Here is a 16471-nt window from a genome sequence, read left to right on the forward strand (position 1 = left end):
AACTGTAGGAGTAATCTAATGTCAACTCAGAGAAACATATGTACACAAAATGATGTACTCACTTCATCAAAGAAATGTCCAAATTTAAAAGTTGGAACTTCAGTCAAATCTTCAAGAACTTCCTTTTCTTTTTCAGCGATAACTATTGATTCAGATATTGTTTTCCAGTGATCAAAAGTATCAGGCTTGTCTTGAAGGAACGTCTTGGACAAATGAAGAAACTTGTCGGCCATTGATTCAAGTGGAGTCGTTTGGCTTCCAAGTGCAGATCTAGCCATATCACACACCAATCCAAATAAAAAATTAGATTTGATGTGTGAGAGAGCTTCTTTAAGGACCTTGACAAGATTGATCTTCCCGTAATTCATGTGATTAATGGTTTTCACTACATTATGTATGAATTCTTTTGGGAGTAGGTTTTGGGAAGACCCAACACCACTGTCATCAACATCAGGCATTTATTGTTGAGGCACTTGTTCTTCCTCAATGGACCCAACTTCACCGCCAACGACTGCCTTTCTCTCCACCACGATATCATCTCCCGTCTCCTCCCCAATTACATCCTCTGGTCCAAAACATACAGTATATATATATGTACCACATCATTCATTCATTCATTCATTCAGAAAAACGCTTCATATTTTGGAACGGAGTGGAACCACGGCTGTGCCTCATCGAATCACACATCATCAAAGAGCTTCTGTCCAAATATAGCAGCCTCTCCGTGAAATCCTGGCTCCAGCAGCAGGGCTCCAAGCATTTCACCGGCCGCGGCCTCTTGATGGCTAACGGCAACGACTGGTACCACCAACGCCATATCAACAGTCAACAATCAATTAGTGAAATCGATCCTGTTTATAATGTGAATATAACTATGTCAACAGTCATTCAAATAAGCATACACTATGTCAATATCCTGTTTATAATGCACAGTCTAATTAGTGAAATTGATCCTGTTTATAATGTGAATATAACTATGTCAACAACCATTCAAACAAACATACACTATGTCAACAATATACAATATCATGTTAAAAGATGTATACTTTTATAGCTATGTCAATAGCTATTGAATAAAATGTCAATAATCTTAAAAATTTAAACAAATCCTTAACTGGAAGGTGATGCTTGATGTTCTCTGATGTTCAATTGCGCTTCTTCAATTGCTAATCAACAAAAAAAATCATCAGAAATTGAATACATAAGAAAACTGATTATTCTAGTATTAATCACAACAAAAAAAATCATCAGAAATTGAATTCATAAGAGAAATCATCCACAATTCCACATCAATGTCGCAACCAGATCAGCCCCAAATTCTGGGAGGTAAATTGCGACGAATTTATTTTTGTCAAATTTAGCAGGAATGTCAAATTCTCAATCATCCACAACTTCCGATTCTACCATCGCTAATTAACAAAAAAAATTAGCAGGATTCGAATTCATAAAACACGAAACCAGATGTGTTTTAATACACCAAAATTGAAGCAATATACTTAAAATTTGAATCAATATCTTAACCTGAAGAAGTCGCTTCAACCGTCGCCGATTTGGAATGCCTATTCTCTTCGATCGCTGCTTCAGCCAATTCAGCTTCAATCGATGTTTCAACCGATTCTATTTTGCTTTTCTATCGTCATTGTAGAAAACTCTGTTTGAATGTTTACGGTTTGAATTTTGAAGATCAGCAAGATTTTGCAGATTTTGAAGGGGTTCGAATTGTATGAATTGTACGAAGATTTGAAGATTTTTCAACAGAGAGGTTTTAAGAAATTGGATTGAAATACGTTTTTATGTTTTAAGTTTTTTTATTAATGAAATTACAATTATACCCCCTTGTTGACATAATGTGGTATTTGTTGACATTTTGTTAATCTTGTGGATTAGTGGCCCATATTGCATCTCATTTCTCGATTTAGCTAAATAATCTCAACCTAACAAGACCCTATATATATATAATATAAAATTAATAGAATATTTATAATACTCCATATTATATAAAATAGTATATTAAAAGAATATATATTATATAATATATTCAATTAATACAATAAATATATATAATATTATATTTAAAATATAATTCGGTTTTTTGTTTTTCGGGTTTTTTTTAGCCTGAACCGAACCGAACCCAAAAACCAAAATTTTTGTATTTTTAAAATCGAATCGAACCGAAAAAATGAAAAAACTGAACCGAATTTCAAATTTTCGTTTGGTCCGGTTTGGATATACGGTTTTCGGTTTTTTGGCTCACCCCTAATTCGGTAAGTGAGTGGGAACAGATTCACATGCTAGTGTTTTTACAATTAATTTATATGGTCAATTTTGGGTTAATTATATTATGTGTAACTATTTTAAAATTTGAGTAAAACATTGATCGGTAATATATTGACCTTTTCAGGAAGAAGTTAATTTTGTTGCGTGCTTCTTGTGTGTCGTTTATATATTAAAAATTTGGGAAAAGCTATTCAGCCACATTATGTACAACCATAAACTGGTTCAATAGAAAAAAAACCAGTTTAACTATAATTTCTGGTTTAATAGTAACTATAATTACATTTTTATCCACTGTTATATTTAGCGCCTCTCATTCAATCTCTTCCCAAAAACCGGCGCCTGCTTATCCCTCTTTCCAATTTGATACAAAAATGGCGCATGTTTTTCCCTCTTTCCCCATTTCATCTCTTCCATTATCTTTTTCCTTGAATTTAGGTAGGAAATAAGTATTAACAACTATCCATATTTATTTCCTATATTCTAGGATTCGGTTTGTAAACAATATTTTATTAATAATTTATAAATAAAATATAAAAAGATTTGCAATATTAATTCGTATATTATTGTTTCATTAAATAAAATTTTTAATAGATCTTATATAAAATAAATAACTAAATAAATTTCTAATGACATTAGTATTTTGATTGAATGATTTTTTGAATATGCTTAAGATCTAACATTACAAATTTGATAAATTAATTAGTAATTTATTCTCGTATGACATTTTCATTCACGAGTTATGTTACATAGTTGTTTTATGAAGAAATATTCACTATCACACTAAGAAAACATTATGACATGGTATGTCTATGTCTACCCAATAATTATTGACAAATATAAAGTGATTAATACTCAAATTAATCATACATAATATGTCATTCATTTCTTTGGAAAAAGATGCCAAAATATAGTAACACCTTTTGAACTTCCGATGCCAAAATATGGTAACACCTTTTGAACTTCCTATATATACTGCATCCATGTATATTCACATATTTTCCTGATTAGTCTTCTAAACAGATTCGTTGAAATTATTTTAATTAACTTAATTTTATTAATCTTTGTGATATTAATTATGATGTAAAATATTTTAGTTAACTTAATTTTCACATGATGTTACTGTAATTAACTTAATTTTGTTAATTTTCATATATTACTTTAGTGAGTCATATTCTAATGCTTATAGCACCCTAATCCAAAATTAATACTAAATCTCCACCCTTAGATTTTAAAATGAGTGTATGAGATTAAATCTTACGAATCTCAATAAATAGTAGACAAAATATCAACAAAAGGGTAATATCGTCATTATGTTATCATATGATAATTTTCGTGAATGTTTTTTTATATCAACATAGTGTATTACAAATCTCAACAATATGACATAAAAATATCAACACTAGTACAAGAAAATATCAACACATATTTATTGAGATTTTTACATGGTTTTATTGAGATTTTTTGATGTATTTGTTGATAAAAATCTGGTTATCAACATTTACGAAAACTAAAATAAAAAATATCAAATTTCATCATCCGAACGTCGTCGGAACATATGCAATTGAAATCTCGTTGGAATCCTTATAAAAATTATCTTTAATTTGATATATTTTTTGCGAAAAAATAATTTAAATCGAGAGAATTACGTAAATTTAAAGTTTTAAGATGATTTTAATGAGAGAGAATTGACATTAATACCCTCTAATTTTATTTGTTAATTTTCTTAATTAAAAATAATATCCACGTGGCATTATTTCAACCACTAGATCTTCCAATCTAATGGCTAAGATTTAGTCTTAATTTGGGATTGCTAATTAGTTAGCAATTGATCACTCCTGTTAATTCAGTTACTACTAATTTTCACATGATATTAATTATGATGTAAAATATTTTTGCTATTGCACGTCATTAACTATATTATGAATGATTAGAACATGATAAAATATTAATATTATTACATCAAATATATTTATATGGTATGAAAAAACTCCAAAAATAAAATATAACAGATTACTCATGTAAAAAATAAGCAATTACATTCAAAGTCTAAAATAATTAAAATTAATCACATTAACCCTTTGAAAATTAGTACTACTAAATAGTTATAGTATTAAATATTTATCTACGTCATAAATGAATAAATATTACTAGTTCAAACTTAAAATTATGATAAAAATCTTTAAAAAATATATTTTCTTAATATATACGTTATAGTATATGTGTGCATATGGTGATATGGATACAAATTATAGACAAGCACATCAAATACCAATATTTATTTCAACCGTACCTCAATAAACAATGTTCACATAATCATCCAACTATTTGATTTAAAAAAAAAATACTTATTTGAGATTTTTAAAATAGATTTAATGCCAGTGAATTATCATTTGATGTATAAGAGAAATTCTAATAAAATTCATTTTTCATTAAATAATTATTTTACTGTGCTTGAAATTTAATACTCCTATCACAAATATAGTTATATTAAGCTATAAAATAATCTTATCCAACTATTTGGTTTGTAAAAAAAATCCAAATAACATTAGCTTTTTAATAAAGAAATTTGTATAATGTGTTTGAGATCTAATATCACAAAAATAAATAGATTAACTGGTAAATTGTTCTCATCCAATTATTTGGTTTGTAAAAGAGATCCTAATAATGACACTAATATTTGATTTAAATAATTTATTAATATACTTTAAAATCAATGTTGGAAAATAGATTAGATTAATTGATACTACTATTTTGATTCAAACATTATAGTTTAGTAACCTACCATGAAATTAATCCGGATTATTCTAATCCAACTATGTCATTTCTAAAAACAATTATAATATTGTTGTTTGATTAAATAAGAGTAACATTTTATATCTAATATCATAAAAATAAATAGATCAAGTAGTAAATTATTCTCATTCAACTATTTTATTTGTAAAAGAAACCATAATGACGTTAGTGTTTGATTAAAGAAATTATTTAATATTATAAATCTGATATTACAAAAATAGATAGAACAATAAGTGAATCATTCTCATTCAACTAATTTGATTTGTAAAAGGATTTCTAATGACATAAGTGTTTGATAGAACAATTTTTTTAATGTGATCAAGATCTAATAACACATATAAGTAGTATATTAGTTAGTGAATTATTTATATTTAACTATTTTGGTATGTAAAAAGAAATCCTATTAACATTCGTTTAAATATAAAATAAAATTAATGTGATCAAGATTTAATAATACAAGATAAGACAAAGAATAAATAAGACACATTAACAAACTCCTCAACAAAAAAGACTATCACACTAGAGCCTTGTCATACCGTAAGAAATAAACTCGAACCAAAAATAAAAACCAACCTAACTGAAACACCAACAAAATAAACGCGCGACAACTCCAACCAAACAAAAAAAAAAACACCAAGAAACATATAAGTGACATAATCTTTAAGTGCATGTCCTATTTGAATTCAATCCACTCCAAGCCATCATCATCTTATGTCACTGAAATTTTGGTTGACTCTAAAATTTAAATTACATAATATTTTATGGTTAATCATCATATATACTTGTATTACTATTACTTATTTAAATAAATTCTAATTTAATTTATCTCATATTATATCTCACTATTATTTTAAAGTGGACATTTGATTCAATCTTATTTTAGTTGTCATTTTCTTATAAATTCCACAAATATCGTTAAGAGAGAGCAAAACCCCGAATTCGATACTCCATCAAAATAGGGCTTGGATCTCCTGTTGTGCATTCAGTCATAGGGGGTACAGTTACACACAAAACATTAATTTATAAAAAAAAATTAATATTTTAATAATATAATTTATCAATACAATAATAGTGTGGAGTATGTAACCACATCCCTATTATGGTCGAATGCACAGGGGATCCAAACCCACCAAAATAGGCGTTTAATTTGCGTGGATGACGATGAATCATGACTTCAACGTAAGAGCTAGAGATGTCTTCAGAATCTTGATTTACCTGTCCTCACTTCTGGAATATATGTCCATTTCTCGGAGGCGAATGAAAACGCATTATTGTCCGAATTTCGTTCTAGTTATATTAAATAAATAAATTTTAATACTAGTATTAAAAAATAAGCGTGTGACAAGCGGAACCGTTCATTTCAAACGTCCTAACTGGGCCTCCTAGTGTGAATTATTTTTCACAGAATTTCCTCTAATCAAGCCCATCTTAACAACTCAAGTCCAGGGCCCAGTTAAATATCTCTATGGTCTTCGGCATCAATATTTTAGAAATCTTCGGCAACAATATTATTTCCATATTTACATACACCATTCTTTTTTAGTCGATTTGATTGAGAGTTTACTTTGACAGTTAAAACCTTATTTCCTTGACGAGAAATTTAGTATCTTTGTTGACCTTTCAAAATTTGGGATTAAATTCGCTTATTTTTCAAAGAGTTTCAGAAGAGTTCGATATGCAAATTTTTCAGAATAATGATTTTTCAACTTTTCATCTTTGTTTTCATATTTTTCTTTCTATTTACCTTATAAAATATATGAATGGACTAAACTACCCAACATTTTAAAACCCCAATTCGGCAATTCTGATTCTACGAAAAGAAGAAGACTGCAAAAATTATGCATTAATACCATCCAATTGCTCTTTGGCAAGTAAAGAACTAATTTCTACTGAACTGAACATATATTATTACTATAAAGGATATTGGTACTTAATATTATGGAATTTTCAAAAAATGAATTTTTCCCACAAATTTTTAGTTTAACAAATATTATCACGAACTTTATCTAAATTTTTTATTTTTCACTAGCGGAAAAAATCCGGCTATATCAACGAATGAAGAACAATTTTGGAGACGTTAGCAAGCATACTATGAAATTTTGCATTTTCACAGTAAAACGGAAGATTCTAAAATTTTCAGAAGTTGGAGTAATTTAGTCTATTCATATATTTTGAGAGGCAAATATTATGATAAAAGGAGAAAAAAATCGAAAAACTCTTATTTTGAAAAATTCATGTGACTCGATCTCATATTCTGAAAGGTACGTGAATTTAATCCCAAATTTTGAAAGGTCAACGAATTGAGACCCATATTCCGAAATTTCTCTTAACTTAATACCTCGCAAAAACGCACTAGACACTGTAAAATGGTGAATCAAATTGAAAGAGAAAAACTCCATTGAAGGAGGAAAAGAAACGACAATGAAAATAAAGAAACTGTCGATTATTAGAGAGAGTAGAAAAGAGGGGAATTTTCTCATTGACTACATTTTGGAAAGTGTTGAGTACAACTTACAATAATATGGCTTACATATAATGCTAAACTAACTAATTAAAAGCTAATAATTACTCCCTCCGTCCCAGATAATTCGGGTCACTTTAACCGAGCACGGGTTTTAAGAATTATTATAAAAAGTGGGTTGAAAAAGTTAGTGGAATGTGAGTCTTACCTTTATATATTAGTTTTATAATAAAATGTGAGTAGGAATGACTTAGTGGAATATGAGGTCCACTACCAAAAATGATAAAAGTGAAATGAGACAAATTATGTGGGACAGACTGAAATGAAAAACTGAGACGAATTATCCGGGACGGAGGGAATACATTTTTTTTTTTCCATTTCAACATACAACAAATCAATTTTGACAAATAATATAATCCTTGATTCATGCATCTCAATATGTGAAGCAAAAAATAAATTAAATCTATTATTGATTTATAGTTCAACTATCATGGCCATATCTTCATTGGTAAAATGCCATTTTCTTGCAAGGTTAGCTACATAGATTAGTGACAGGGCATCATCAATATCATGTTGTTGGGAAATCTCATCATATCTAAATAGAAGCAATGGGAGTTTGGTGTGAACCTACTAAACAACAAAAGGGATTGATACTTTTCCATTAGTGAGGAAATTACATAATGCAATTCAGTAGTTACAGCTTGCAAATCAAAACTATTCTCGCAAACATAATGGGATCATATCAATTCCCATATGGAGTACATTTACAAAAATAAAAGATTTTCCTAAAATCCCAAGTTAGCTTTCTTGAAATGATAGATCTGTAATTTTCACCTCAACAGATCATAATCTTGAGAGTAGCCCAACTGCTCCGCCTCCCAGCTGAGCTTTGAAGCAACTCGTTCGTGACGAGGCACGTACTCCTGCAACCACAATTCACCATTTCAAACCACAAATTTCTTGTTTTACAACTTATGTTGCAAATGCAAACACAAATAAGTATTACCTCCAATTTCTTGACCAGCTCCTTTGCGGTTGGAGCAGATACAATGATGTGGCGAGCAGTCGGACTAATGAACCCTTCCTCTACGGCCTTGTCGATGAATGACAACAGAGAGTCATAATATTCATCCACATTAAGCAATCCTACCTGCAAAATGCCAATACATAAGTACTTGTTCATCTCCAAAACTTCGTCTTATATTCAATTAACTAACTATTTCTAGTCTATGTATACCGGCTTATCATGGATGCCGAGTTGAGCCCAAGTTATAACTTCAAGCAACTCCTCCAAAGTTCCATAACCACCTGCACATATCAAAGCACACTTAAAACAAGGAATGTGCATAGTAATTCAATCATGCATAGAAAACTGTCTGCAAATTAAGGGCACTATGTTTTTAGTGCAACTGAAATGTGCCTAGTCAAATCAAAGTTGGGGACACTCCATCACATCTGTGGGAACACTAACTTTTTGTGTTTCAACTTGAAGAATAAGAAGAAAGTGATAAGAAAATAGGGTGTCATGATTTGAGATTGTACTATTAATTTGATGGAGAGAGTGGAAACCTGGTAAGGCAATAAAAGCATCAGAATGCTTGGCCATCTCAGCTTTTCTTTGGTGCATATCTGCAACAGCTTTCACTTCCCCTACTGTTTCCCCAGTCAGCTGAAAACAAAAAAAAGGAAAGAAATAAAAAGCATGATCAGTGTTACAGTCAAGCAATCATGATTATTTTTCTTTGCAGTGAAAAATAAATTAATGTCAGAACCAGTGGTGGATTTACAACTAGATAAGGAGATTAATTAATTTAGTTAAAAAGGGAAAACGCCAGAATAGTACTCCATAAGCTGGGGGCAGAGCAAAGTGATGGTGAAACAGAGAGGGAAAAATCAGGACAACATACATTGTACTCAAACAAAACAACCCCAACCTCAATCTCTGGATAAGGAACCAACCAAGAAACAACAACTTTTAATGTTGTAGAACATGTACTACAGTACATATCAAAAAAGGGTTGGAGTTTGATTTTTGTGATTATAGTAAGATAAAAAGGGTCAAGACTTTTTTTTGAAGCACTGTAGAACAAACCTCTCGGGGCATGAGAGTCTTGGGAATCACTCTGCAGGGGAAACAATAACATGACAAAAAGTAATCAGTTTCTATTTCATGCTTACTCAAGAATTTAAAATAAAGACACAAACTTTAATAAACAGATTAAATCCATCTAATCATTTGAGGCAAGTGGTGAGTGGATAAGACATAAGAGTAGAATGCAAGGAAAAAAGAAGCGATTTTTCACTCACCCAATGACATGCCGACCGCCATCATGAACTGCTTGTGAGACCAAACCCATCAGGCCTATGCTGCCGCCTCCATAGACCAAATCAATGTTCCTTGAAACCTTATTAAACACACCAAACCCATTACTTTAAAAATACATTAAATGAAAAAGATTCAATCTTTTTTCAGTATGAACTAAAAGAAGATATTGGGCAACTTTTTCTTGGTTTGTAGTGAGCTAGGCATGTTAATTGGTTTAACAATTTCATGAGTGAGAGAAATAGAGTTACATTGTTTTTTTACAGAGTGGGGTAAAATATAAAGGGTTTCTACCATAGTTAAGTGCAGACTACTTGTTATAGTACACACACAAATATCATGTTCTTATCCATTTGAGGGAGAGTTGGGAGAGACCCTGTAGATGAAAGTAACAGGACTTGTGGATAACAGAAAATACCAAGTGAAAAACATGTAAAGATTGCAACTTTCTTATCTCCATGGTGCAGGAAAAGAATCTGAAACTGTAAAGAGAGTGGGACACTACTTTTTAGAGAAGGATTGAGCATGCAAAATTTGTGCTTTAGAGAGAAGAAAGACATATTTGCATGAGAATATGAAGGGGGAAACAATCAATGGAATGAAGTAGAAGAGAGAGAGAGATGTATTTTACCAGAACTTGGCCAAGTTCAATAGCAGCTTCTTGGTAGGTAGGTTTCCTACCTTGGCTACTGCCACAGAAAACGCAAACCCTCTTGAATCTTGATGATTTCATTTCGCTATCTCTCTCCATTTCCTTATTCCTTTCTTCTCTCACCACTCACCAGTCTCTGCGCAAACCCTCTGCCTTTTATCTCCTAACGTAGGTGACAACTTGGAATAAAATAAGAATCTTACTTCTAATAGTCTCCCCTGTTTATGGACCTTACTAGTTTGTGGGCACAATCAAACTATATAATACCTATATTGCTGCTTTTTGTGTGTGTGCGAGATAGAGAGAGAGAATGCTAGCCCACTTGGCATCAACCGGAGTACTAATATTGGCTCTTCTCCAACATATTTTGGGGAAGGATTTTATTTATAAGGCCTTTCGCACGTGCGAAAAGTACTGCGTGCCTGTCACGTGTGGACCATTGGGGTGATTTTCTTTTTTATTTATGCAATATACTGTACTGGTTTTTATTTTATTTTTTGAAAATATATAACTCAGCACATGTTATGCATATGTTATTGCGAGGAAACCAAACATAGTCAAAACCATTTTTGAGTGTCATTGTAGAAAGTATTAGTAGTATTTTTACTTTTCAACAAATTTAAACAAAGCTTTCTTTTCCAATATTCTGTTGGAAGAAACACATCACATAAGTTGCATACTTTTCTTTAGAGGAAAAGGAATGACATATTGAAAAGAGCTTCTGCCATTCCTGGAAGTGAACATTGGGATTGTGCTTAAAGATGAACACCTTTTAAACATAGTTAAATAAATTTAAAAGCATAGGAATCGGACAGTGTGAGATGGGCAGGGTGTGCATGCGCATTAAAATGGCAGCAGACAGTTGATATTTTATATGGGTAAATTAGATGTGATTATACCATGGAGCACTGTGTAAAAAAATAATGATTGAATTAAAAAAATGAAATGGGTAATGAAGGGATATAAGTTTGCGCCCTCATAGGAAATTATTGAGAGACAAGTGTGCTGTATACATAGGAAACAACGTATGTATTTTTATTACATGCTCCCATCCCTTTTCCCATAACATTTGTGCAAGCATGCTGTCCCCAACTCTCATCCTTCACTAATTTCCCCCCAACTAAAATTATTATGCATACCAGGAACTAAAACAAAGATAGTGATACTACTAAATGAGGGGGTGAATTCAAAATATGTGCTACTCTTATCTGTCCACCAATAAATATCTTCCTTTTTAAGTAAATGAAGAAATATATATTTGTAAAAGAGAGGATGGGTAAATTCGTAGGTAACATTGAAACAACGAGAAATGTAGTAATAATGCTATATGGGACAACAGTATTGCAGAAAATACCATGCTCCGTCTACACAATTTAAGAGTTGAGACAATTTTATAATGGGATCCATTGATGTGTTTTTATGTGTATAAGTACGTAGTGCTATAATACTATATATCACCACACATTTGTTATTTTATAAGTACTATAGTATGACATTCAAGGAAAATATATTGCACACCACGGAAGCACCACCACTATCCACGGAATCATACTCGATGTGGAGATACTTTTACAAATTACAGTACTTCACATTTGCGTCACTATTAATATCAACTAATTAAATATAATTAAGATGTAGTATTATACAGGTGATTAAGTTAGCAAACTCTTTCGCTTTTAGGATATTTAAAAGTAGAAAGTGTGAATAATTAGTTTGAATAAGGTGTAGGATGACGTGAGATTAATTAATATTATTGTACAAGAAGGTGAAGGAACCATTAATAATTAAAGTGACCTTTTTTCTTTGGTCAAACAATAAAAAGAGATTGCTACTCCTATGTTTATTTACTTTTTTTTTCCAAACACTTTTGAAAAGAGAAAATTAAATACTTAATTTGTTGTTTTCGTTATTTCAAGATTTTTAAATTTAATTGTAATGTTCAAATAATTAACTACTATAAGATTTTTAAAGCATTAAATACTTGCTTCCAAAAATGTAATTTTTTTGTAATTAAGTTAATCCGAAAGAAGTTTTTCATTATTAAAAGGTTTTAGTCTAATATATGGAGAAAATTTATATCTATATGTACGTAAATTTATTGGTATGTTACTGTTGAAACATGGAAGAAATTTGAAAATCCACTGATCCTAACAATTGATTGTGGACTTGATCGTTCGGACTTTTCAATTGGGAAGCTCTAATAGAAAAATATTGGAAAGCAAAAATAGTTCGAAGATGAACCCACAATAATCTTAGGGGTATTCGGTTTGCATGATTGCATTGCATCCCAGATTAAATTTGTAGTGTGTTTGGTTCATGAGATTCAATTCCACAATTCAATTATATATTGATAATCATGGGATAATTAGTCGTAGCTAACCCCCTATAACTAAAATAATCTCACAACTCAATTTTAGATTGTATTTTGGTATTATTTTATCTAGGAAACTGAATACCACTTTAGAAGTATAGCTACACCACCCACAAAATTTAAAAAGCATAAAGGAGCATGCTTCATATACTATGTGCAACACTTTGTCGCTCGTTTTTGGAGACCTATTGTGTAGGATTACATTACTTGACATGTATAAGCCACAATAAATTTAATCTATTAGATGCAGTAGACACAATTTATTAAATGTCATAATTAAAAAGATTGCTAAATTAGAATTGGCGGGGAAGTGAAGCAAAATGTGTGTGGCCACTCAAATAAAATAAGCTAGCATAGGACTGCAGGAACTAAGTTAATCAACCAATTAATGTCCTTCAACTTATGAGTTAATAAATCAACTAATCCTAATCCCTAAGTTGGCTACTTTCTGTCCCTTTGTCTTTTACAATCTGTTTTGTGACTCTGTCTGCTTTCTTTAATTAACTACTTATACCACCATTCACATAGTATACCATTAATAAAAAACTATAATTGTATTGTTCATTTTGAGATAGTAGTAAATAAAACCAGTTGCTGTTTATTGGGATGCCAGCTATATATTTTTGAATAAAATGTGTGTTATAATTCTTGCACGCGTTTACTGCATGTATTTGTGTGTTAGTGACTATGCTCATACGTGCTACCTCTTCGGATATGATGGCTTGAGTTCTTCAATGGAATAACATTGTTTGTTTCTTTGAATTCTTCTCCCTTGTATAAATATTATTTACTTATTTTTAATTTACAACTATCGATTCAGTTTTCTTTTAAGAAATACCCATTCCATTCCTAAAAAATAGTCTTAATTTAGTAAGTACAATTTAATCCATCCCATAAAATTAGTATATTTTTGAAAATCTTTTCATCACACGTTATATTACTAATAAGGTGGATCTTACGTCTATTGACAATACTTCAATTATTTTTCTTTGTTTTTATATTTTCTTCACTAATTTTATACTAAACTCGTAGAGTCTTTTTATGGAAACGTAGGGAATACATAGATTTTAGTAGGTACGAAATTACTTTTTTGTTGTGGAAAATTTGTTTTGGCAATGTGTAGGCGTGTTTAATCGCTCATACAACCAAAGTCTAATTTTGAGTTGTGGAAGAATAGTTCCCATTTTGTAGGATCGGCAATGTTATCCATTTTTATGGACGGCGGGCTAAATGGGAAACAGACCTAGATGGACAGATTGCAAATTCCAATGATAGCTATTGCATTAGAGAGTGGAAGAATGAGTAAGAATTGCGTTTTCTAAGTGTGAATTTTGACTGAGCATTTGAGTGCTTTTTTGCATGCTCATTCACTTCACATTTTTTATTTGTTCATCACACTAATACTAGTATAATTCTGTATGTGGATTCTAACATATATATTCCACTATACCAATTTCTTCATCATTAACCTACTTCCAAACCATAATTACTCTTTCATATTCTTCAAAACCAACTAATTAATTACTGCTCTGCCCATATCTACCAAAGGAATCCGATGCGCTAAGTATTTTTCTTTTTATACTATTGTTGTAAGCTCTCATTCTTGTCCCACGTCTATGGACGAACCAACTTAAAGACAGACTGCCTCAAGCTTTCCATCTAAATACATAAAATCAATCGATTTATTTATATGTTACTGTGCCCCCGTACCAAATATAATTTCCTAGCTTTCCCTATGTCTATATCGACTCTGTGATGATCATGTCTTATTTATATATTCTTGAATAACTTTTTTTCAATATAAGCTCTTCTAAGGAGAGTGAGTGGTCCATTTCTATATGGTATCAAATAGAGCTAAATTGACGTGTATCTCTTTGTTTATATGTATGAAAACATTATACTCCTATTATGGTTGCTATTTTCATAATTGTTCACAATTAATAATCGTCCTATCGAACAGAGAAGAGGCCGACGACAAGCGGGGCCAACCGTCTTGCCGTATGTACGAATCAATTAAATAGAATCGGGCAAGAATTATAAACTGTATTTTTTTTTGCAGTTCTTTTCTAGAATGCAGTCGAACCACAAAGGGTTTAAATAAGTATATATAGGACTATTGTTTTCCTCAAAAATGGAGTACAATATTTGGATATTTATTTTGTTCTCCTGTCGCTCTAACAACGTCCGCAGCACCTCCACCGCTTCGTCCCGCCGGCTGGTCTTTGATGATATGAACTTTCATCGTATCAACCGATGCTTTTTCATCTGGAACTCATGAAGTTTAACCATTAGGCTATAGCATGACATGTGCCTCATTACCCCACTTAACATATGTGTTCGACTTTTCCAAAGTTCTTCATTTTTTTTACAATAACTGGTCTCATAAAGTGTAGCACAAGTATGACTTTTTTGTCATTCCCTCCGAAAATTTCATTTTAAACCAATACTTATTAACTTATCATTTGGCAACGATGTGCAAACAGAAGAATGTTTTGTTAATATATACTCTCTCTCCGTCTGTTAGGATTCTCAATTTACCATTTTGATTCGTTCATAATTAGGAATATCAGTTCACTTTGACTATAAATGGTAACTAGACTTCACGTTCCATTAACTCATTGGACTCACATCTTTTTATAAAGCTGAGTATATAAAAAATATGACTCACATTCCATTATCTTTTCACCACTTTTCTTTATAAAACTCGTATCGAACTCAACCAGAGCTTCTAATTGCAAAGGAAGGAGTATAAGTATAGAAGTCTCGAGGTTTTGTGTTGTATATTTTGAGCAAGGTTGACAAATCGTGAGGGTTGGGTCGTTATCGGGTCAACCTGATATCGATCCATCGAAAGTTAAATAATTTCTTAAAAACTCACGCAGAGTTAAAATAAGACTTTAAAAGGCGGACGAAGAGAGTATCTAATACTTAGTCAAACGCAGTGAATTTAATTGAAATACCATAAATTATGGTGTTCCAAAATTGCAAGAAAGACATAAGAGGATAACATTCAAATTTGAACTGGGTCCAAATCTTCACCTGAAATCAATGAGATCGATTCATTACATGTCAAAAACAGTGATTTTCTAGCTAGGTAGCTACTTTGATGCATAGAAAGATATCACATGCTGTTTACAAATTAGAAACATATTGTTCTTTGGTGTTCAACAGAAAGTGACACAAATGGAAAAGATTTTATTTCCCAGTATGGACAAAATTTACCATGATTAAGTAGGTGCTCTTATTAAAAACTTAAACAATTATGACAATATTCATATTTAGGACTTAGGAGAGTATTCGAATAGAAGGATTGATACTTAATTGAGAATAGTGTTGTGTAACCTATTCTTTATTTTGCTTTGAGGAATATTTTGTGCTGAAGTATTTATTGAAAATATCTTGGGATTCAATATTTTATACCTATATTGAAAATTTTTCCACTCTTATGTGTTTATTTTTGCATTCTTTAATTTCTACTACTACATGAAATCGTCGTTCACAAAATAAAAAAAATGTGAGAAAATGACACAAAGTGGGAAGAGAGTAATTGGTGTAGTATAATATATGGAGTTGAGTGTTAATTAAAAGCCTAAT

The 16471-nt window shown here is 31.1% G+C and overlaps 1 protein-coding gene across 1 annotated transcript; it reads right to left on the reverse strand.

The window, feature by feature from the left end:
- Positions 1 to 8162: 8162 nt before the first annotated feature.
- LOC125219568 (cytokinin riboside 5'-monophosphate phosphoribohydrolase LOG3-like) lies at positions 8163 to 10851 on the reverse strand. Its single transcript, XM_048121579.2, has 7 exons — positions 10486 to 10851; positions 9839 to 9936; positions 9624 to 9654; positions 9101 to 9200; positions 8769 to 8839; positions 8538 to 8681; positions 8163 to 8454 (listed from the first exon to the last, which is right to left on the reverse strand). The coding sequence occupies exons 1-7, from the start codon at positions 10603 to 10605 to the stop codon at positions 8362 to 8364; spliced, it is 657 nt and encodes a 218-aa protein (XP_047977536.1). The 5' UTR covers positions 10606 to 10851; the 3' UTR covers positions 8163 to 8361.
- Between the last annotated feature and the right edge of the window lie 5620 nt (positions 10852 to 16471).

Source organism: Salvia hispanica, chromosome 1, assembly GCF_029641045.1.
Source record: "Salvia hispanica isolate PSC_SH4W2 chromosome 1, Shi_PSC_v1, whole genome shotgun sequence".
Classification (NCBI taxonomy): Eukaryota; Viridiplantae; Streptophyta; class Magnoliopsida; order Lamiales; family Lamiaceae; genus Salvia; species Salvia hispanica.